The sequence below is a fragment of the Tachyglossus aculeatus genome, chromosome X2, assembly GCF_015852505.1.
Source record: "Tachyglossus aculeatus isolate mTacAcu1 chromosome X2, mTacAcu1.pri, whole genome shotgun sequence".
NCBI classification, from domain to species: domain Eukaryota; kingdom Metazoa; phylum Chordata; class Mammalia; order Monotremata; family Tachyglossidae; genus Tachyglossus; species Tachyglossus aculeatus.
Window position 1 is genome coordinate 13,762,830 of NC_052100.1, and position 24,284 is coordinate 13,787,113.

Consider the following 24,284-nt stretch of genomic DNA (forward strand, 5'->3'; position numbering starts at 1 on the left):
TCAGTAGGGCCTTGAAGGGAGGAAGAGAGCTAACTTGGCGGATGGGCAGAGGGAGGGCATTCCAGGCCCGGGGGATGACGTGGGCCGGGGGTCGATTGCGGGACAGGCGAGAACGAGGTACGGTGAGGAGATTAGTGGCAGAGGACTGGAGGGTGCGGGGTGGGCTGTAGAAGGAGAGAAGGGAGGTGAGGTAGGAAGGGGTGAGGTGATGGAGAGCCTTGAAGCCCGGGGTGAGGAGTTTCTGCCTGATGCGCAGATTGATTGGTAGCCATTGGAGATTTTTGAGGAGGGGAGTAACATGCCCAGAGCATTTCTGGACAAAGACAATCCAGGCAGCATCATGAAGTATGGATTGAAGTGGGGAGAGACACGAGGATGGGAGATCAGAGAGAAGGCTGATGCAGTAGTCCAGACGGGATAGGATGAGAGCTTGAACGAGCAGGGTAGCGGTATGGATGGAGAGGAAAGGGAGGATCTTGGCAATGTTGCGGAGCTGAGACTGGCAGGTTTTGGTGACGGCGTGGATGTGAGGGGTGAATGAGAGAGCGGAGTCGAGGATGACACCAAGGTTGCGGGCTTGTGAGACGGGAAGGATGGTAGTGCCATCAACAGAGATGGGAAAGTCAGGGAGAGGGCTGGGTTTGTGAGGGAAGACAAGGAGTTCAGTCTTGGTCATGTTGAGTTTTAGGTGGCGGGCAGACATCCAGATGGAGATGTCCTGAAGGCAGGAGGAGATGCGAGCCTGGAGAGAGGGGGAGAGAGCAGGGGCAGAGATGTAGATCTGGGTGTCATCAGCGTAGAGATGATAATTGAAGCCGTGGGAGTGAATGAGGTCACCAAGGGAGTGCGTGTAGATTGAGAACAGAAGGGGACCAAGCACTGAACCTTGGGGAACCCCCACAGTAAGGGGATGGGAGGGGGAGGAGAAGCCTGCAAAAGAAACTGAGAATGAACGACCGGTGAGATAAGAGGAGAACCAGGAGAGGACGGAGTCTGTGAAGCCAAGGTCAGATAGCGTGTTGAGGAGAAGGGGGTGGTCCACAGTGTCGAAGGCAAATGAGAGGTCGAGGAGGATTAGGATGGTGTATGAGCCGTTGGATTTGGCAAGCAGGAGGTCATTGGTGACCTTTGAGAGGGCAGTTTCCATAGAATGTAGGGGATGGAAGCCAGACTGGAGGGGGTCAAGGAGAGAGTTGGAGCTGAGGAATTCGAGGCAGCGCGTGTAGACAACTCGTTCAAGGAGTTTGGAAAGGAATGGTAGGAGGGATATGGGGCGATAACTAGAAGGTGAGGTGAGGTCAAGAGAGGGTTTTTTTAGGATGGTAGAGACATGGGCATGTTTGAAGGCAGAGGGGAAGGAACCAGTGGAGAGTGAGTGGTTGAAGATGGAAGTTAAGGAGGGGAGAAGGGATGGAGCAAGAGATTTCATGAGATGAGAGGGAATGGGGTCAGAAGCACAGGTGGCCGGAGTAGCACTTGAGAGCAGGGAGTTGGTAGACATGTTCCCTGCCCACAGTGAGTTTACATTCTAGATTGGGAGACAGACATTAATATAAATAAATTACAGATGTGTACATAAGTGCTGTGGGGCTGAGGGAGGGTGATAAAGGAAGCAAATCCAAGTGCAAGGGCAGTGCTGAAGGGAATGGGAGAAGAGGAAATTAGGGCTTAGTCAGGGAAGGCCTCTTAATAATAATAATAATGGTATTTGTTAAGCACTTACTATGTGTCAGGCACTGTTCTAAGCACGGGGGTAGATACAAGGTAGTCAGGTTGTCCCACATGGGGCTCACAGTCTTAATCCCCATTTTACAGATGAGGTAACTGAGGCCCAGAGAAGTGAAGTGACTTGGCTAAGTTCACACAGCAAACAAGTGGTGGAGCCGGGATTAGAACCCATTACCTTCGGACTCCCACACCAGTGCTCAATCCACTATGCCATGCTCATCTCTTGGATGAGATGTGCCTTCAGTAAGGCTTTGAAGGTGGGGAGAGTGATTGTCTGTCAGATATGAAGAGGGAGGGCATTCCAGGCAAGAGGCAGGATGTGGGCAAGAGGTTGGCAGTGAGATAGATGAGATCAAGATTCATTCATTCATGCAATCGTATTTATTGAGCGCTTACTGTGTGCAGAGCACTGTACTAAGCGCTTGGGAAGTACAAGTTGGCAACATATAGAGATAGTCCCTACCCAACAGTGGGCTCACAGTCTAGAAGGGGGAGACAGAGAACAAAACTAAGCATATTAACAAAATAAAATATTTTGATACAGATACAAGATACAGCGAACAGGTTGGCATTAGGGGAGCAAAGTGTGCAGGCTGGATTGTAGCAGGAAAGCAGTGAGGTAATGTAGGAGGGGACTAGGTGACTGAGTGCTAGTGCTTTAAAGCCAATGGAAAGGAAGTGTTGTTTGATGTGGAGGTGGATGGGCAATCACTGGAGGTTCTTGAGGAGTGGAGAAACATGGCCTGAACATTTTTATAGAAAAATGATCTGGGCAGCAGAGTGAAGTATGGACTGGAGTGGGGAGAGACAGGAGGCAGGGAGGTCATCAAGGAGGCTGATACAGTAATCAAGGCAGGATAGGATAAGTGCTTGGATTTAATAATAGTAACAATAATGGTGGCATTTGTTAAGTGCTTACTATGTGCCAAGCACTTTTCTAAGTGCTGGGGGTGGGGGGCATACAAGGTAATCAGGTTGTTCCATATGGGGCTCACAGTCTTAATTCCCATTTTACAGATGAGGTAACTGAGACCCAGAGAAGTTAAGTGACTTGCCCAAAGTCACACAGCTGACAAGTGGTGGAGTCAAGATTAGAACCCATGACCTCTGACTCCCAAGCCCGGGCTCTTTCCACTGAACCACACTGCTTCTTTAAAATAATAGCATTTGTTAAGCACTTACTATATGCCAAGCACTATTCTAAGTGCTGGGGGGGGGGGATACAAGCTAATTAGGTCATCCCACATGGGGCTCACAGTCTTAATCCCCATTCTACAGATGAGGTAACTGAGACCCAGAGAAGTTAAGTGACTTGCCCAAAGTCACACAGCTGACAAGTGGCAGAGCCAGTTTGGATGGAGAGGAAAGGACAGATTTTAGCAATACTGTGAAGTTGAACCAACAGGATTTAGTGACAGACTGAATATGTGGGTTGAATGAGAGAGATGAGTTGAGGCTAACACCAAGGTTTTGGGCTTGTGAGACAGGAAGGATGGAGGGGCTGCCTATGGTGATGTAAAAGTTACAGGGAGGACAGGGTTTGGGTTGGAAGATAAGAAGTTCTGTTTTGGACATATTAAGCTCGAGGTGATGGTGGGACATCCATGTAGAGATGTCCTGAAAGCAGGAGGAGAAGCAAAACTACGGAGAAAGAGAGAGATGAGAGCTGGAGATGTAGATTTTTGGGAATCATCCACATGGAGATAGTAGTTGAAGTCATGGGAGCGAATAAGTTCTCCCAGGGAGTGAGTGTAGATGGAGAACAGAAGGGACAGAACTGAACCTTGAGGAACTCCCACAGTTAGGGGATTGGAGGCAGAGGAGGAGTCCACAAAAGAGACTGAGAATGAGCGGCAAGAGAGATAGGAGGAGAACCAGGAGAGGACAGTGTCAGTGAGGCCAAGGTTGCATAATGCTGCCAGGAGAAGCATGGGACGATAACTGGAGGGAGCTCTGGGGTCAAGGGAAGGTTTTTTTTAGAATAGGGTAGATACAAGCATGTTTGAAAGCAGTGGGGAAAAAGCCCTTGGAGAGTGAACAGTTGAAGATGGTGGTTAGGGAAGGAAGAAAGGAGGGGGCAAGTGTTTTGATAAGGTGTGAAGGGATGGAGTCAATTGCACAGGTGGAGGGGTGGATTTTGAGAGAAGACAGGAGATTTCCTCTAGAGATACTGCTGGGAAGGATGGAAGAGTTGAGGTAGGGGCAGGACGGGGAAGGGGCAGGGGAGATTTTAGGGAGAACACACCTGATAGTGTCAATTTTCTCTGGAAAGTACATGGCCAGGTCATTAGGGGTGAGAGATGGGGGAGGCGGTGGGACGGGGGTTTGAGGAGGGAGTTAAACATCTGGAACAATTGGCGAGGGCAATAGGGATGGGATTCAATAAGGATGGAGAAATATTTTTTCCAGGCAGAGGAGAGGGCAGAGTTCAAGCATGCAAGGATGAACTTGAGGTGGACCAGGTTGGCCTGATATCTAGATTTCCACCATCAACATTCTGCGAAGGAAATGGGCTTTGGAAGTGAACCAGGGATGTGGATCAGTGTTATGATATCGACGAAGGGATAGGGGAGCAAGTGAGTTGAGTTCAGTAGTGAGGGTGGTGTTGAGGGAATCGATTTGGTCATCAAGGGAAGGTAATTTGGGTATGGAGATTAAATGGGCATGATGACTTGAGAAAATTGGATGGCAATGCTTCACCACAGTAAAGCATGAACTGGCTAGTAAAAATAGACCTGAGATATTAATCTTGACTAAGCAATAGCCCCCCAAGCCTATCTAAAATTCATAAAATTCCATGAAATTCACATTATTTGCTTGACCTGACCTTTGAATTGTCCACATGAGTAAGTGGAATGAGCTGAGAGTGAAGAGTCCTGGGTTCTGGTCCTGGCAGAGCTACTGACCTTTCTGTGGCATTGGGCCAAAAGTAGAGCAGTGCCAAGGGGTTGGCAAGTGTCTCATGGACACACACTCTCAAGGGGTAGAATCTTGGCATGCCAAACTTCACTGCTGTGGGGGTCCAGGGCACAGATGTCAGAGTTGGCTCATGGGGAGGTGAGGAGGTACAAATAGCTGCTCCCTTCCAATCCCCAATTTTGGCCCCAGGGCAGCTGCTGTCTCTGCTCAACTGAAAAAGAGCACCAAGGAAAACCAGCAGAAGGCCAAAACAGGTATTAGGCTGTGCAGACATGCCTGCAGCATACGGAATGATCTGGCTCAATTTTCTCCTGTCACATGTGAAGGAAGCCTTTGCAGCCTGTGGACTTCCTCCTCTCCCTAGGGATGCTGTGTGGGGAAAACGGACAGAACTGTGGAGCCTTAGGAAGGAGATACTTTGAACAAAAGATAGTTGGTTCTACTTAACATTAATGAATTCCCATTTTTTGAACAAATCCAAGTCTGCTGGGTTTGGTCCACAGCTTGCGAAAGCCCCTGATTCCACTTGCACAGGACAGGCAAATGTACATTCTTCTCTAGAAAATAAATGAGGTTTGGGGAGATGGATTTGGTCAAGGATGGCCGGGGGGGGCGGCGGGGGGGAGCACGCGGAACTGGCTTCTTGAAAGAATGGAGCATGGGGGAACTTTCAAATGTCGCCAGGATGTACAGTTTACACCCCCATCATTCAAGGAATGTAGCCATCAGCATTAGAAGATCCGGCTACCCAAAGGTCCCAGAAGATTTTGCAACCAAACTCCCAGTCTTTCCATACCTCACCTTCACTCCCCCCACCACGCCTCCTCCACCCCATTCAGGGAGACTGCCAAAGAGCAGAAATGCCCCTAAAGGCAGTCATTTGTTTGGAAACCCACCTTGTGGTAGTTGCCTTGACTTCTGGTGAGGACAGTCATCACTTTGCTTTGAAAGAAGGGGGTTGTTTTTCCCTTCATTGTTCGCTGGTCCCTGCTGACACATTGCACCCAGCCAGGGGAAAGAGGAAAAACAGCTGCACGTGGAAATATGAAAGAGGGTTGAGATCACAGTTGTAAATAGATCTGACTTGAGCCAGTATCGATTTTGGTTTCACTGAGCTGTAATTAGATTGAACGGAGGAAGAGACATATTAAGACAAATTAAGCTGCATCAGCAAAAAATAAGTTTAAGGATCAGTTACACCTGGCCAATTCTCTCCCCGTCTCCCACTTCTGTTTCTCCCCAGCTTCAGGCTTTGATAACCACCATCCAGAAAGATTTTTGGACTCTCTTTGTTTTTTCCCAGTCTGTACCTTTCCTTCAGTCTGATAAAATAAGCATTTACGCTCACCAGGCCAAGGATATATATGGTTGTTTTTTTCCTGGGTGATTGGATAAAACTGCCAAATTCACTTATTATACTGCTTCATATAGTAAGCTGGTAAGCTGTTCATTCTTATCTTCCATACTTGTTAAAATTGTCCAAAATTTCTCCAGGTTTTTTCTTTTCAGGAGCCCAGAGTGCTTTCCCAATACTATCTGTTCATTCTTCCCTGGAAAACAAACCTTAAAGGGGCCCAGCAGACGGTTCCTCATATTTGGAGAAGGGGTGAAAGTGACTTGAAACGCTGACATATAGCAAATGGTTCATCTCCATATCCAATATTGCTTCTCCTCTCTAACTCCCAAAGACGGCATTCTCCCAGTCAGCATGCACAGAGAGAAATTATCATGTGCACGCTGAATGCCAGTTTTTTGATTGCTGAAGCATTTGCCACTCCAGTACAGAATACAAAGGTGTGGTTCCTGCCATAGTATCTAGATGGGGACATCACAGCCAGGGGGTGGCTGGAAGAGGGACTCTGGAACCAGTACTTGTGAAAAAGAAAGGAGCACTGTCCCCAGACTAGCATGGCAAGAGCTGCAGCAGGGTCTGTTCTTTGCAGCAGATTCATACCTTGGTTTCTAGTCCTGGGGAAGTCTGAGCCCAGATCATTCGGGTGGGGCCACGGGAGGAGGGTTGGAGAGCCGGGCAGGGTGGGGATGGGGACAGAAATAATGGGAGGAAGAGTGTGAGATCTGAGCTCTGAAGTGCCGGAATCTGCCACATGCACGTCGGAGGGTTTTGGTTACTTCTGGGGGTGGGTTGAAGTCGCGAAACGTCAACGTTCTCGTAAAAGGTTTTTTTTTGTTTTTTTTTTTGCAAGCATCTGATGCACATAGGGTAGGTCTCCTTCTAAACACACTCATCTGCTGCTCGCTGTGTACAAGAAAACTGGACCCGGGCATCCGGCCCCCTGTTGAAAGCTCTGCCTGAAAAGAGTGAGAGAGAGAAAGAGAGAGGGAGAGGGAGAGAACACCTAAGTCCTTAGGATATTTGTTTCCAGCCGAAACTAAAGAGCATCAGGATCTCTGTTTCCCTGGATCTCCTGCAGGGGCTTCTTGTTCCTCTCTCAAGCCCCTACCAGGAACCCGCTCTAAGGGCCAACTGGGGTCCAAATGGTTCAGCTGACTCTCCTCATTAGGGGCCTCCTGCTCTCCTGGGGCTTGGCCAGCAGCTGAGGGGTTCCAATGTGTTCTTTGTTCCATTAGTTCAAGGAGTCTCACATTTGTCCAGCAGAGAGAAGATTCCAAGGGTCTGATGTGGGAAGTCAAAGTGTCTGGGCCCATATCTGGAGCATCTGGGCACCCACAGTCCCCTTCTCACCCAGTGTGCTGTTCCGGTTAAAAATAGCATTTCCCATGTCAACACGGGGGTCTTTGGGGTTCCCAAGGAGGGGAGAAAGGTCGATGAAAAGTAGAAGCAGGGGAGACAGGAGACCCCTGACAGACTTACTTCCATGCCTTCCCCACCCTAAGAGCAGCCTAATGGGTCGCTTTTGAGGAGGGCTCAGACCCCCAGGCAAGTCCTGGGTTTCAAAACTCCATGAGTCTCCCCTTCCCCCCTCCCCAGCCCCGTGTCAGAAAATGTAATTATAGCAGTAAGGGCTCTCCTACAGAGCCTCCCCTTTTGAGCCAGCCCCCTTGAGTCACTTTGGTGAGGGCACCCCTTGGATTCTAGGCAAGTGGGACAAGAGGGGGTGCAGCCCTCCCAGGAAGCCCCCTGGAGCTGAAGCTGTCTACACAGAGAGATTGCTGATGTCACTCACTCCTTCTCTCTCTCTGGTCACATGTTCCTGTGGAGCTCGGGTCCCATCCCCCCTCCTCAGTCCTCTCCCCACCAAATGAGCAGATGATCGGTTGAGCGGGTAAAAGAGAGTTTACCCACACCAGGAAAATGAAGGGGAAAAGACTCCTCAGTAAATAACAGCCAAAAACAAACCCCATCTGAACTGCTTAGCTTCAGCAATCCACGATTCCTTACTAGCCAACGGGGTTTCTTTGCTTACTTTCCCAAGAGGACCCTGGTTCCTTTCACCTGAAACTTGAAAATGGTTGGCACCCAGCTTCTGTACTCTGCATCCTTCAACAAGGATGAGAGTCTATGCACAACCCTAAGATCTCATCTTCTGGTCTTTCCTTTCATATCTCTTTTTCATGGCCTATACCCAAGTCTTCAGGTGATTGGTTCTCCCTCATTATTCAGGTGGGGTTCAACAGATTCATAACTAGCCCATTTCGCTAAGTTACTAAGAGGGGTTTGAGGCTTTTAGCTAAATGATTTCTCCTATGCAGCTTCTCCCCTCCTCATTGCATTATCCAAAACAACAAAATCTCTCCTTTCTCTAGCATACTTATATGAGCTAGCTTTAAGTAGCTAACCCCAACTCTTCCCTTCCACTTTCTCTGTGGCATTGGTGTGGAACTCTCTCAATGAGTTACTCCACCAAGCTTGGAAATCTCTAGGACTTTTCAGACTTTTAGTCTATCCCTCCACCCATCTGTCTGCATATCTCCTTGTGCCAGGTTATACCATCAAATATTATAGGCACAGATGGGGAGTCAGGACTCCTAGTTGTTATTCCATTCCCAACTCCTTGATGATCCTAGCACTTCCTGTGCTCTGCGTGCTTTGAGATCCTGAGCAATGCTTGACACACACACAAGAAAGCTGGCTGGGATTCTCTCCTCTTCATCCAACCCAACAGTAGATGGGACAAGGTGGACTAGGGGTTCTGATCTCCCTCTCTACACTGCCAATCCCCGCCCATAAAATTGAGGGAGAAGCCAAATGAAGCTCACCATTCGTAGGCTAGTTCCTGAGGCTTTGATGAGTTGGACTGTTGACATATGGAGGAAAAAAAGGCCTGTGAATCTACCCTACAGGGATTCTGAATGCTCACTCGCCAGCAAGCTTCCTCTAACCCCCCAGCTACTCACTGCTGCTCTTTAGAGATCTGGCATTCAAGGTTGAAGGAGAATGGAGGGTGAGGATCTCCTGGGCAGAAAGACCAGGCAGGGTAGGGTGTAGAGGCATGAAAGAAAACTAAATAGGGCCCCTCAAATAACCTTGCTTATTCGGGGCCCTGAAATGGAACCTCTTGATTGACTGTCCAGTCCGTACCTCTCTTCTATTGGCATCTAGTGGATAACCATCAGTAAATCAATCTATTATCTCTATCAGCTCTGAGCTTCAAATTTGATAATTTCCTGAGCACTAGGCACAAGGTAGGATAGGCCAAACATCAGCTGACACTATTTTTTCTGCCCTCCTTCCTTACTCTAACTCTGGAGCCTCCCTAAAATTCACCTACTATGTTTCCCAATCTGTCCACATCCCTCAATGGCACTAACAGATTCACCAGCACTTGCAAACATCCAGACAAGGCATTTTTGGAAAAGGAAAACAAAAAAATGTAATCGGCATTACAGTATCAGAGTGTCAATTTTCCTGGCTTCTCTGCAGAGGTTGAAAGAGGTTCTTTGCAGAGTCACAGGGAGCCAGCCCATTGGTCAACTGCAGCTAGCCAAGCCGGGGCCTTTAGGACACAAACTACAGAATGCTTTTCCTGTGGTCCTAAATACCAGACCAGCCCTGGCTGAGGGAAGAGTACCATAAAGGAACAGAATCACTGGGGCCCTTATGGGATCCTAAAACCCCTCAAAATGGTGTTGCTTATCTGCCTTTCACCTGGCTGTACCCTAAGCCCACTGGGCCCATCATTGCTTCTTGCCACCAGGACTCCCCAACCCCTGGTGAACCCCATCTAACAGGTTCCTGACCTTTTGCTGACCTCCTAGAGAAAAGTATCCCATTCATCACGGGAAATGATTGTAATTTGCCCCAGAAGTGGAGGGTCAAGAATCCAAACCGGTCCTGGCAATGAGGCTGGGGCAAGTGGTGCCAGCTACCCCCAAGAGGGGTCGGAAAGGACAAAATAGAGCCCCAAAGAGGGGCAGCTACCTACAGCCCCCACTCTGTCTAGCAGGCCAGGAAAGACACCCCCCCACACACACACTTTGGGTCCATTGAGGTTACTTGTTTGGCTCTGCCATCTACCCTGGCAAAATGAATTATTCAACAACCATGACAAACTTTTTGAACAACCCCACTTAAGGATGTTAACTAATTCCGTGGGGAAAAAGGAGGCAGGGGATTGACTAGCTCCCAGTGACTAGAATGAATAAAATACCATTTGAGCCCATCCCTCTGCATTTTAAATGTAAAGAACAGGGAGTTTATCAAATTTAAGGTGAAGTTTCCCCCACATTCTATGTAGCGTATACTTTGTTAAGAAAGCCCTAGTTGTCTACTTTTACAGGATGGCCAAAATATCCCCTTTTGTCACAAACTAACATTTGTCAGCATCCTATAAACAGGTCACTAGCCATGGCTATTTTACTGGTATAAACCCAGGGAAGGGGGTATATTAGACAGAACTAATCTAGTACTGGGAGAGCAGGTATCTTGGGCCCAACCTGGGTGATGGTGGGTGGATTTGGCAGTGCCTGGGGAGGAGCCCCTGTAAAAAGGAGAGAGAAAAGAGCCAGCTGGGGAGGGGAAGGGAGGGGAGGGGAGGGAGCGCGGGGCCCTGCAGCAGAGCTAATGCTCCTGTTCATTCTCTCTCTTCATGTCTCCATCTCTCTCCATGTCCCTCTCTCTCTCTTTCCCTCTCCATGTCTATCACTCCATCTCTCACCCTTTCTTTTCTCTCTTTGCGTCTCTTTCCATCTCTTTCTCCGTATTTATCACTCCATCTCTCACCCTCTTTCTCTTCTCTCTGTGTCTTTTTCCAACTCTCCTATCTCTCTCCATCCCTCACCTTCTTTCTGTGTGCCTCTTTCTCCTTATCTCTCTCCATCTTTCTTCCTGTCTATCTCTCCTTCTCCCCCCTCCCCCGCCTCTCTCTCCTGTGTAGCTTGCAAACGCAAAGAGCAGGAGCAGCAGAAAGATCGGAACCTGCAGCCCAAGAAGCAGCGGCTGGTCTTCACGGACCTGCAGCGCCGCACCCTGATTGCCATCTTCAAGGAGAACAAGCGGCCGTCCAAGGAGATGCAGATGACCATCTCCCAGCAACTCGGCCTGGAGCTCAACACCGTCAGCAACTTCTTCATGAACGCCCGCCGGCGGTGCATGAACCGCTGGCAGGAGGAGCCGGGCACCAACCCAGGCGGTGTGCCCTCCTCCTCCACAAGCACTTTCTCCAAAGCATGAGCCCCTTCCACCCCTGCCCCACCCTCCCCCTCCCGCCCCAATGTGCCCAGAATCACAATTACACCGCCCCCCACCTTCCTCATGCCCCTGTCTCTTCGCTCCAATGCACCAAACTCTTCAGCTCTCGCTGTACCCAAGAGGAGTCTGGGGCTCTGGAGGACCAAGCAGAAAATATCCCCTTGAAAAAATACTCAGAATAAACTGAGGCAATGGCCTACTTCTCCGGCTCAGCTCTATGGGAGTCTGCTCAGAAGGCGCCATTTGTCTAGGCAACGCCCGGCTTCCTGCAAGGGGAGGAGGGTACGGGGGAGGGGTGGGACCCAGACAATCCGGTCCTCTTGACTGCAGTTCCGAAGGACCTAGGCTGCTGGGTCCAGTTCTGCAGCCACCCACCTGGGACAGTCAGACTTGCTGGACCTGGATCGGTTCCCCCGCACGGCAGGCACAACTGGGCTCCCTCTCGAACCCCTCCGGGCTCTCTCCAGGCTGTGGAGCAAGGCCTGTCTGGTCTGGGGGTGCCTGGCCTGCCTGGCCTACTGGAGAAAACCCTCTCCTGCCTCCTCACCTCCCTGTGGGAGGAGGGACCCAAAGCAACATCTTCACCGCCAGCCCTCTGATTCTGCTTTCCTGCAGGGGCACGTTTTGCTCGAGGGCCTGCCCAGGTGGAAAACCAACCAACCAACCAACCAACCGACTTCTGATGATGACCCACCTTCCGAAGCCCATGGCAGTGCCATTCAGTGGCCTGTGGGCTTAGCGACTCTGTCCCTGGGGGCACCCGACCGGCTCGGGGACCCGGGGAATATGAGTTATCCGGAGAAAAGGGAAGTCGAGTGCCAGTCCCTGGGAGCAGGGAGCCCTGCAGCTCTCCTCGAAGTGTCAAGGCGGCTATCCCTGAGGAGCACAGGTGAGAGGGGAGGACGGGCCGGTGTTTAGCCCGCTCTACTGGGCTCAGTGTCCAACTCGACCACCATGTGATCTGGGGCAAGTCCCTCCCCCCCCTCCTCCCTCCTCCCTTCTTTTCCAGTTCAGTCTCTTCACCGTCTCCTGCCCACTGACGCCCCCAGGGCGCATCCTGAACCTGGCTGGAGAAGTGCGTCGATGGAGTGCTCAGATGCAGGGTGAAGGGTGACCGTCCTGGCGAAGTGTCTGCAAGGGCGGCGCCGGCCCCCGGCAGGGTCAGAGAGAGGGGAAGAACCCATCCCTTCTTCCCTCTCCCCACCCACCCGGCCAATTCCGATGAAAGGAAGGAGCTCCTCGGAGCTGCAACCCAGGTGACCCCGGGTACCAAAGATATCCAAATCCACCCGAAAGAAGACTCCTCTTTGGTCGGGGATTCCATCAAACAGAAACTCCAAAGCCAAAGTGGGCGGGGAGAAGGGCACAGTGAATTTGGGGAGCCTCCTTCCCACCCCTCCACCCAGATGCCCCAACCCATTCCAGGGTGTCCAAGAAGAAAACAGGTCGCACTGTGTCACCTCGAAGCAAAGCGGGTCAAGAAGCACATTAAAAGGGACATGAATCGGGTATTCAAAAATAAGTAAATAATCATTTTTGTAATCCCCTTAGTAAGGAAGAGTGAAAGTGAAAGCCCCTTCCGCCCGGGGACGGATGGGTGGGGTGGGCCACGCTGGCTCAGCAAAGTTCCCCTTTCCAGAAAGGTTTTCCTTTTTGTTTCATCCCCGAGCCCAAGCCGCCAGCCCCCAGAACATTACAATTCTGGCCTTCCTGACACCCGACCCCCACCCCCACAAACTTCCCGGCCCTCCCGGAACCCCGTCTCACTGCAAAGCCCTCTTCTGGCCCCAACCTTGTCTCGGCTACCAAAGACGCAAACCAAAGGCAACCGGGATTCCTATCATGCAGTCGCGGGGTGGGAAAGAGGGGAGCAGGCCGCCAACTGCCCAACCTGGATCCTGTGGCAGAAATCCAAAAGAGCAGTTGGAAAAAAAAAATGGGGGGAGGGGGAATGAATGCTTTAAAAGCTCAACACACACACACATACACAAAACAAACAGACAAACAATCCCCGCCCATTTTCCACAAGCTGCAAGATTTATTTGTGCCAATAACAGCCTGCCTTAAACCCAATCTGGGAAGACGGAACAGGCCAGCACGGTCTCCAGCCTCTGTGCTGACTGTACATTACGCCAAGCAATCACCTGGTGAGATGGTCCGAGCAAACGACACAACACATCTCCCTCCCCATTCACACCTCCCTCCACCCCAAACCCGGGTCCGGGTCTCTTCCCCTCCTGCACACTTCCCGAAGTTCCCTCGTTCCCACCTGGCCCCCACTGTGGTACAGGGAGGGGAAACCAGAATTCTGGAGCATCACTTGGGTTTGAGAGAAAAGGGACACGAAGCTGAAATGATGCGGGTAAACTCGGGCTCCTCCCCGTATAGTCCCCTTCCCCCACTCTTGCGGCTCGATAGATTGTTTCCGTTCAATTTACTTTGCATCACCACCTAGGCACCTTGATGAAAAACAGAAAAACAGGAAAAAAAAAAAGAAACCAAGAAAGCAAAGAAGGGCAAAGTCCTTCCCCTGCCCTCCCTCAAATCCCCAATGAGAAAAGAGCAACTCTGAACCCAAACGAATGCTGACTTCAGGGGGCTGGGCACAAACTATCCCTCATTCTCCAAAGGGGTGAAGTGGGCCCGAGGGTGGGTGGAGAATTTGGAGGCAATTGCTAGAATGCTGGACTACTGTTCCTCTCATGAGCAAGGAGAGACTGAGCCAACCATGAAGACAGCAGCTAGCCATGTTTTGCCAAAATCAAGAAAGGGGGAAAAGGCAAAAAAAAAAAAAAGAGAACCTTCTTTCCTGCCTAGCCCCCACCGCCACTCCCTTGTTATCCTCCAAATTGTCTTGTCTTGTGATGTGATGATGATGACGGCGACGAAGGATGGTGGAATCTCGACGCCAACTTCGTAGTAGTATTCAAGGGCTGAGAGGCCATAAAGAGACACCTCTCCCTCTGGCCCCCACTTGCGTGGGGCAGGGGGGATGGGGGAAAGCTAGCTGAGCCCCATGCCCTAAGGATGCAAAAGACATTTCTAGTGAGACCCCAAGTTAAGGCTACCTCACTTGAGTTTTCAATTCTGTGATTGGAAAATCACGTCTGATACCAAAGATTTTGTTCCCCTTGTAGGGTCTGTGCTGGAGATGCCCCTTTCCCTCTGTCTTTGTTAACAGGTACATCTGTCAGTCCCCTCTGGCCTTCTCTTTTGCCACCCCCAACCCTCTTTTCCCTCTCCTCCAGCCCTCAGTCTTCTCCTTTCCTGCTTCCCCACCCCTTTTCCTTTCCCCAGAGAGAGAGAAGAGGATGGTAGCGAGTTTGATGAGTGCCTTTTTCTTATACCAAAGGTGTGTGGTCATTTCTCTGTGTGTTATCTTGTCCTATAGTTTCACTGTTACCTCAGCTTTTTAAGCAAGTGTATTTGAGTAATGCTTATAGCCTTTGGGTGTTGGAGCAGAAAAACCCAATTAAACCAGTTGTGAGAACGTTCTTCCTTCTAATTCCTGAATCTCCATCCCCTCTGAGTCCTAGTTTTAGGATTCTGTCTGCCCCTTTCCCCCTTCCTAATGACCCCCTCCCAATATCCCTGGCTCCCAAGGCTCCACCCCCAGCTGGCAGCTTCTATCCCCTTCTCTGCCCTCTTCCCACTGTGTCCCCTCCCAAGTTTAAAGGAAGATGAGCTGCTGGACCCTTAGACCAAGCACATCTGGTTCCCATTTCCCCATTTTATGTCCCTCCCTCCCCAATCTAACCCATGGACCAGAGTGCTCTTCACACAGCACAGAGCACTAGGCTAGTAGGCAGAGCAACCTCAGACTTCATCATTAAAATCCAGATGCGCTCAACTGGAAGGGTCTTGGAAATTCTTCTGAGGGGTGAGATGTTTCCCTAGCCCTTGGCCTTTGACCCCATGACTGGCCAGCCCATTTGCCTCCCTCTTCTCTTATCATTGGCAAACACCTTTCCTTCCCCCATTACCTCCCCTATAGTTCTCAGATCAATCACACAGGACTCTGAAAATTCCTCTTGAAAGTGGGCTGCTGGCTGGGAGACTTGCTATGTGCTCAGGCCCTGCTGAACAGCACCTTCCAGCTCATCCTTTAGGGCAAAGGCCCAGGAAGAAAGCAGGGTAATTTGAGTGGTGGGATGCAGAGAAATTGTCAAGGGGGACTATTCTGGAACAGGGCAACCACCAGGAGGGAGGGAGCTAATGAAGCACAGATGCTTTGGGACTCAGGATCAGATTTTCAGTAATTTCTCAGGGGCTGGTTTTTGAGCCACCTAAATTGGTGGGTGGAAACAAACAGGGGTCTCAAAGACAAAGACAAGAGGTTCAGGATGGCCCATTGCCAGACAGCTCCACTTTAAGCTGCACAACATTAAATGGAGTCTCTTTTTAATGGGACACCCCACTCAATACTCCCTGAAATATATTACATTTTGTAAATAGACACCCTGAGTTTTTCTTAAGGACGAAATAAACTTAATTCCTAAATTAATCCTTAACCTAGTAAGATAAGAATAAAAGCTTTCAAATGATTGGACTCCTTTTTACAATTCATGCCTGGGTGTGTGTGTTTGTGTCTCTCGCTATGTATACATATAGAGGGAGCTACACCTATACATAACGAGTTGACTGTGGCTTTGTAGAGGGATGTGCAGTATTTAGCATGCACTTCCCTGTTACAAAACTATGATAGCCTCTTGGTTTTCCAGGCTGTAGCTTGCCCACTCCCAATATTTCTCTTTCTTTTCCCTCTCTCCTACTGCCCAGCTTTGGGCCAGGTCCCAGGTCCCTTCTCACTGACATTGACTCCCATTAGAGGGCAGAGAGAAAGAGAGAGATGCGGACTGTGGAATGGGAGATTTGGAACTGTGGAAGGTATAGCTGTATAATATTCTTCTTCTTCCAAACGCCCAGATTATCACAATATGGCTATAATACCAAGCCTTACAGTTACTTAAACCCAGTTTTCCAAATCCCATTTCCCCTTTAACTAATGGCTAGTTTTCATCTCTGCCTTTCCCTTCATCAGAACGGTGGGTGGCAATGTGGCCTAGTGGAAAAAGCAGGGGCTTGGGAGTCAGAGGACCTGGATTCTAGTCCTGGCTCTGCTACTTGCCACTTTGTTCTGTGACCTTGGGCAAGTCAATTAATGTCTCTGTGCTTTAGTGTCCTCAACTGGAAAATAGAGAAAAAATGCCTGTTCTCCTTTCCCTCTTAGATTGTGAGCCCTGTGTGGGACAAGGACTGGGTCCAATCTGATTATCTTGTCCCTACCCCATTGTTTGGCACAGAGTAAGTGCTTAATAGGTACCATTATTTTTAAGGTCAGCTCTCCTTCCAGTCCCAGATAGTTTTACTTTCCTGTTCTGACCCCTTAGCACAATGTTCTTTATCTTTCCCACCTTTCTCCATGGAATATTTTCCAGATCTCATGGGAATGAGTAAGGCTGCCCTCCCCATTAGACTCTGGGAGGCCCTGGAAAGGTCTATAGGACTCAGATCCAGAACACCCTCTCCTAAAGACCTAATCCTGTGGGGGTGTAGGTTGGGAGCAATGACATTTACCAAACTTTCTGCTCCCTCCAGACCACCCTACTCTTCCCAACTCCAAAGTAGAGGATTCCACTTTTCCCTTCCCAGCCCAGGATGCTTCCTGCTTCTGGCTCCAGTCTCCCTTATATGCCCTTCTGAAGCAGGAACACCCTATATCCCCCAACCCTACTTCAGTCTTCTGCGCAATACCCAACAGGCTCATGATACCAAAGACATTCTTCCCCCAGGGAAAGCTTTCATTCCAGCACAGTCCCTCCAAGCCTTTGACAATTTTCTCTGAAATACCTCAAAATATTTAATGTATAGTTTATGTGATAAAAAATTACTTAGCTAGTTTTTGGAATTTGTGACTTGAAGCTTTATACTGTTAAATTATAATTTTGCAGGCGATGGCATGTTGTTATTTCTTTGAAGCGTTCAGTGGGAGACATATTGAATGTTAAGAAAATGAAAACTGGTTAATTTCAAACAAAAAAGAGAGAGCAACAGAAAGGCAAAGAAGAGAAAGACCGGGAGGAAGGGGAGGGAGGGGGAAGGGGGAGAAAAAGAGGAGAGTGAGAAGAAAGAGAGGGGAGAGAGAGGAAAGAGGAAAGAGATAAGAGAGAAAGAAATGAGTGCGAGAAAGAGAGAGAGGGAGAGAGAAGGACATGAGGCGTTTACAGATTTCGTATTTAAATAAGTCCTTAAAAAAGAGAGAAAGAAAAAATACCTTTCCGTTCTGATGTGTTACCTTTTCTGAGTCATGTCTTACAAAAGTATTTATTATTCTATGTGTTATGTGTTCAAATGTAATTTAAGAAAAAAGAAAAAAAGATGAAATGAAGATTTGATTTCTGCATGACAAATGTACTCTTTCTTGAAGCTAATGTAATAACTAGTCTGCGGGGAGGGGTGGGCGGGTGGGGGCAGGAAACTGAGATGTTCCATGGACAGAAATTTCAGTTCACTAGGACTCCTGCATGGACCATGTTCCCTAAGTCACATGATAGCGGGAGCTTCTGCTTATTTGATTTCCCCCCACCACACACACCGTTTTTCTTTTGTATATAATTGTATTGTGACCACCTGGAGAGTTGGAAGAGGCAGCTGGAGTGGGACACGGGACAGGGTGGTTGGGAGGGAAGCTGGGCAGTGCTAAGGCATTGAACCCTCAGCAATGGGGCCTACAGGGTTGGAACCACTTGGACCCTCCAGCAGTCAGGAGGGGCAGGATGAAAAGCCAGGCCTCCTCCACCTCCCCAAGAGTAATCTTGTCGATGTTGTTTCCTTGTAAGTCTCGATGCTTCGGTCGATGTTTTTATTTGGTTCACTTAGTATCAAATCACAAGTGTCTTGTTCAGAGGAGAGAGACAATCAGCCAACACAAGGCCTGTAGCTAGGCAGGGTTTGGTAGGGGACCTGGGGACTCTGAGACAACCGAAATGGCAGAGCTGGGTCTTTGCTCAGAAACAGATTTCCCCTCTGTTCCCTTGATTTGACCACTCCAGACCCAGAGGTTCTCAAAGCCCCTGTGCTGGGAAATCAACTTGGGAGAGAAGAAAACAGAAAGGGGTTCTAGTGAAAGACCTGAAGGTTTTTCTTGACTTTCTATCTCAGCTCATGAACCTGATTTCCAGTTCTAGCCCAGTCCTCTGAGGGGTCTACAGGGATGGTAAAAGGGGCAGTGTTGCCCCAATAACCACTGGCATGGCAGGGCCTTCCTCACAGAAATCCCGTTCTGCTTTTATGATCACCTACATTTTGAGAGGCAAGAGGTGGGAGGGGTTAAGATGTGGGAAGAGGAGGGGGAAGGGAAGGGAGAGAAAGAGGAAAGACAGGAAGGCCAAGGCTCATTCCCAGCTATTTGCCCTGGTTTCCTGCCACTTTCTCTGCCTAGTTGGGAATAGAAAACTGGAGAAAGGGAATCCAGGCAGCCTGGAGGCTCCATGCATTGACTGAGTCAATCAATTCCAGGCAGCGCTCCTCCTCGTGTCTCATGTGTCCCTCTGCTAAATAGTATGAGGGAGGAGGAGAAAGGAAATAACCCTCCAAAACATTTTAATATACATTTCCCTTCCTCTAGGAGTGCTGCAACTGCAACTTCTGCCAGAGCAGAGTGGTTTTGCATGTGCAGCCAGAGACATTTGTCCATTTGAAGTGTTGGCCCCGCCATGCTGTGAGACCTTTTCAAATTTGGGGTTCAGGCAGGCCAGTCCCCAAATTTTGGTCTGCCTGTTGGGCTTGAGCTGGGAAGGACCTGGGTTGCACTGGGCCTTGAAAATCCAGGGTTCTGGATGGGGAAAAGTTGCAGGAGCTGCCCAGTGTGGAAAGGTGATGAACCCTCTGGAGCTGGCCCCACACTCTGACCCTGAGACCTGGGAGCTAGGAGGTTTCCCTAACTGGGGATTCTGCTGCCATCATTCCTCCTTTATGGCACTCCAAAGAGCCTGCCTCATTCCCCTGCTGGCCCTCCCCTTGTCTTTTTCTAGAACACCCAGGTGAACTCTACACAGGCATGCCAGATTTTCCCCTGTGTAGAAACAGCCTCTAGCTCTCCTCTCTCCTGCCATGGGATGTTTTCTTCTAACCATTTTGGGCCAGGGTGGTGGTCTTTTTCTCCATCCTTTCAAAATGCCTCCCAGCCATTCTGCCAAACTGCTCATGTTGCCCAGATGGGGGCGACCCTGCTCTTTGAGTTTGAGACAAGTTTTCCTCTTTGACTGGGCACAGGGGCCTGAGGCTTGGGGTGGAAGAAGAGTTGAGATGATCACAATGGTGATAAAGCCAAAGCAAATAAATCACTTCTTCTCTCCCTTGGAGCCATTCAAGACCTCTCCCCTCTAGGGAGAGGGCTAGAGGTTGGGGGAAGAGCTGCCTCTTTCTGTTTCACAACCATGATGGGGTCTAGCCAGCTACCCTTCTCTCCTGCCTAAACTGTTCACAGGCCTAATCTGATTTCCATTCCATTCTGGGGAGAAAGCCAAAACATTCCAGGTCGCCAGTCCCTTTAAACAGAGGAAGGACTCTGTCCTGCTCTCTAAGATGAGGGATTTCCCCCGACAATAGACGCCCAACCCGAGACTAGCAGGATCAGCATCTCCACAGCTTAACCTGAAGAGAATTATCACAGATCCAGAAACAGCTCAAGGTTTTCGCTACTTTTGTGAAAACTTTGGCCTTGATTGTATCCCACACAAGCTAACTCCAGAACCCAAAGGGTGAGATCAGGTATGGAATGAACCAACTTCACTGCCCAGCACACAGCTTTCACACACATTAGCACTCTGGTGGAAAACTGAGGCACAGTATTCCATATAAATCCATGTGAATCTCAACTACTCCCCACACTTCCCTCCTGCCAACTCCCCATCTGTCATTGGCCCTTTCCTTGCCTCTTGGCTACTTGAATCTCCTACTGGAAATTCCATAGTGTCTTTATTCTATTCCAAAATTCATCCATTCCAAGGATAGAGATTCCTCACCTCCAAGGGCACCAGAAGGCAAAGGAAATGCAAGAAAGAGAGTTTCTGGACAGCATGGCTCATTGACCACAGCACAGTCAGCCTTCTTGGTCATGAATCTGAGGATTCCAAGAATATGGAGACAGTGGGACCCATGAGGGCACTAGGCCATACTGAGAGTGGACAGGACAGGGCCTCCTCGCACAAAACCAAGTCTCAGTATGGCCCCTTCTGATTGGAGCAAAGGGGTTAGTTCACTACCCAAATATAATAGGGGGAATCTTGAGAAGAGGGCATTTATGGAGTGAGGAGTTTTCCATGCCCCATGCCCTAGTCCCTGGTCTCTCTTGCCTACCTTTCCCACAGTTCCCCAAGGGTCTTGAGGAACAACCTTCCACTATACCAAAGATTTTTCATATCAGTAATGACAATCCTAGTGTTTTGTCCCAAAGGCAATTCTCTAAACTAGGGCTGTCCCTGAAGAGCACTGGGAACTGTGGAAGGAAGAGAAGAAAAGACCAGGGATTTGTGGAAGATGGTTCAGTAGGGAGAGAAAGGAGTCCTCCAAGGCATTATTTAATGGGGAGCTGTTGGGGTAGAAATGCCTAGTTTCTAGCTGTAGGAAGATCTGTTTTGAGAGGTTGTTGGCTCAGCTAGAAGAAAGCACTCCTGGGAAGAGCCTGGCATTCCACTCCAAACATCCAAAAGGCAAGGGACTATAGGGATACTGGGCACCAGGTGGGATCAGAATAATGGGCCCTGACCAAGACCTCTGGGGCCTCCCAATTCCTTGTCACCAACCCCGTGGCCAATGGGTACACCTAGAACAGCAAATGATTAGAACTTGTTCTCAAGTGTGGAGGAGCAGACAATTCCCAGTATGGCATTGGCATCTCCTAGGGCAAAGGGGAAAATTGTTCAATTCCTCACCTGCCTGAATGATTGAAAAAATCATACCTGATCCTTTAAATTAGGCCCTTGGCTTTGTATAGATCCCTCTCCATCTCCCACTACTGCCACAAAGCTCCTTCCTTCTGGACATTGCAATGCCCTCTCCCCCTTCTTTACATACCCCCTGCCCCTCTACGTTCTGTCACTGTTTCCACCACCATCCTAGAAGAGAGATGAAGGTGAGGGGAGGGGTCTGATGGCTGGGAGTCTGGACCATCTGTCTCCTGAGCCAAGGCTATAGGATCTGAGTCAGTGAAGGCAGAATGGGGCAGGAGAGAGGAGACAGAGGACTCTGGTTTTAAAGAGGAGTTAGCTTTCTCATCGTTTCCCTGAGAGGGGTACATAGGAGGATAGAGCCCTGGGGAGTCTCCCTGGTTCAGAGTGAGAAGGGTCTCTCACACCAGGTGCTCAGAGAAACAGCTGAGGGGTTTTCTTTGTCCCCTACCAGAAGGGGAAGGTGAAGAGACAGTTAGCTGACTCTGTGTAGGTCAGAGGAAGAGGGACTGATTGGAATTTCAAGGAAAACTGGGAGCTCTGCTTTCTGACTCCTCGTTCATATTTGAATAGCCCCTAAGAGAGAAGGTGGCTGGGACCTGGGCTTCCTTCCCAGAGGCGCTACCATTCAGCAAAAGGCTTTCCCTTTCCATGTCAGTTTTCTCCCTCTGGAGAACAGTCTTGTCAGCTCTCCCCTCTGGGGTGCCAGATTGGGGCCGGGCCCTTCACCACACACTGGCTAGGGTCTCTGCGCTTCCTAGGGGAGTGGTGACAGGGGAGGGCCAAGAGTCTGTTTCATTTACTCTCTCGAACATGCCTGGACAAAAAGAGCTTTATTTTCTGTGCCCAGGTGAGTCAGTCACAAAGAAATCTTGAGAAAGAAACTAGGTTGTCCTTCTCCTTCATTGGAGGAGGTGGGGGTTGTCTGGGGTAGCAGCTTCTAGAGTAGAACCAAGAGTCAGCTCAGACCAATCTGATCTTTCCTTCCTTCCTTCCCTATTCTTCAATAGCTTAAAGGATCCTTCCCCCATAATGCCCAAGCACTAAAGCCTGGGTGCCAAAAGGATATTTTCCTGTGCCACTTTCCCTCCACAGAACCAGGGGCGGGTGTCATGTAAAAATGGCCCTCTGACACTTTCCCACCACATGGCAGTGACAAACTCCCCTTCCTCTATCCCCTCATCCTTCCAACCAAGTCCACTCCTCATATCTCTTCGAGGGGAATCCATTATCTCAGAGCCCACTACCAAGCAGAGAATGAATTGAATTACCAGGAAAGAGTGGCATTTTTTCTGAGTATCAGCTTGTCTTGGGAATGTCAGGATAGGGGTGGGAGGCAGTCCCAGATAGGGGGTACATTGGGGAGGACAGCTCTTGGATCTCTTTCCCAACAGACTCCAGCTAACATAAGAGTTGGACCAGAAACCGGCCACCATAGAGTTGCCTTTCCTCATAGGCCTTTCCCATAGGCAGGGTTTAGGGTGGGGGGGAGGGGTGTTCTTGCCTAGGGGTGGGGATACCCCCCCTAATCCTTCCAGGACTTCCACCCATGTAGAGAACTTTTCATACAGCAATAGACCAACTTCAAACCCCCTCCCTCCAAACTCCACTCTCCCCACCTACCTCCCACACACCCCATGGCTTTTCTACAAATCAAGGAAGGATGGGGACAGTGTCTTGCACCTGCCAGGGTCTGTTACATTATCTCAAAGGGTAATGGATTTGTCAGTCATCTCCCTCTTTGGGAGATGGCCCCGTGGGTTTCTGTGGCTGGGATTCTATCATTTAAAATTATTTTCAAAGGATGAGAGAGTGGTGGGAGGAATATGGCCAGAGCCTGGCCTGGCCCCAGACAAAACAGGCTCTAATTGGGAGGCATTGTGCAGGCCATGCCAGCAGCCCCTTGCTGACAGGCTTAAAATCCACATAACCTATCTTGATTGATTCATCTTTTACTGTTCATTGCTGTGTTGTTTTGGCTGTTTCTGTTTCTTCAATAAATTATTTTCTAGTCATTCACCCTCGTGTATGTCTGTCAGCTAAGCCCCAAACTCCTGGCTTCCAGGGTATCAAGGCAGGCACATGGCACCGGCGGGCCACTCCAGTCACACACACTCGGGAGGGCTAAGTCTGCCCAAACCAATTCTTTCTCATATGACTGCCCTTTTGGCTAACAGAGCCAAGGAAGATGGCAGCAGCATGAACTGGGGACTGGATGGTGAGAGTGGAAGTGAGGGGCCGATCTCCAGCTAAGCCAATGTGAAGATGTTTAGTGCAAAGCTACCTCTGAGGACAAAGTGGCTTGGCTTTGATTTTCTTTTCAATTCAGTGACTTCTCCATGTGGACCCAGAGTCTAAAATAAGTCCTGGGGGCCATAGCCAAGGTGGGAAAAGTTGACATGATTGGTAGGTAGGCCTCTTTTAGGGTGAGGTGGTTGAAGGAAAAGGAGGGAAAAGACCACAGGTACATAGACCCAGGCCCTAAAAGAAAACAGCCTGGAAGCATATCTCCAAAGCCCTAGAACAGTCTTTTTCTATTAGATACACTTTCATCTGCTGGGCTGGACTACTTCCGAGGTCACTCTGGCATTTGCCTGGAGGCCTGAGGAATTAAGCACTCTCTTTGTACTTCTCATATGGAGGTAGGGAACTGTAGTCCCTCTGGTCTGCCCCTAACCCCGTCCTCTTGTGATGGCACCAGTCCCATTAAGCCCCACTCTTAGAAGCTCAACCCAAGAGCCTGGCATCCTTAAGCACTTAGTACAGTGCTCTGCACACAGTGAGTGCTTAATAAATATGACTGAATGAATCCTAAAAATTTGCCTGGCTTTGGTGGAGGTAGTCTGACCCTGCTTGCCTGCACATAGCACTGCACTGGGAATACAAAGTCACTAGCCAAAGAAACACCTCTGGGTTTGGATTCCAATTCCAGGTGGGCAGTGCTGTGCCATTAATGATGATGTGGGGAATCTCCCAGTCACTGCTTGGTAAATCTGTAGTTTTTCCTAGCAAGGAATAGTGTGCTATTGGTTGGTGTTCCTGCTGGGTTGATTTCCTGCCCCACCCTGAGTAGCTTG

The 24,284-nt window shown here is 49.5% G+C and overlaps 1 protein-coding gene across 1 annotated transcript in view; it reads left to right on the top strand.

Moving 5' to 3' along the window:
* The window catches only part of ONECUT3 (one cut homeobox 3), a 119,426-nt gene extending 108,187 nt beyond the window's left edge, over positions 1-11,239 (top strand). Inside the window, exon 2 of the mRNA XM_038771523.1 lies at positions 10,944-11,239. Coding sequence (XP_038627451.1) covers positions 10,944-11,239 — 296 coding nt within the window. The remainder of the gene's footprint in view (positions 1-10,943) is intronic.
* The last annotated feature ends 13,045 nt before the right edge of the window (positions 11,240-24,284 follow it).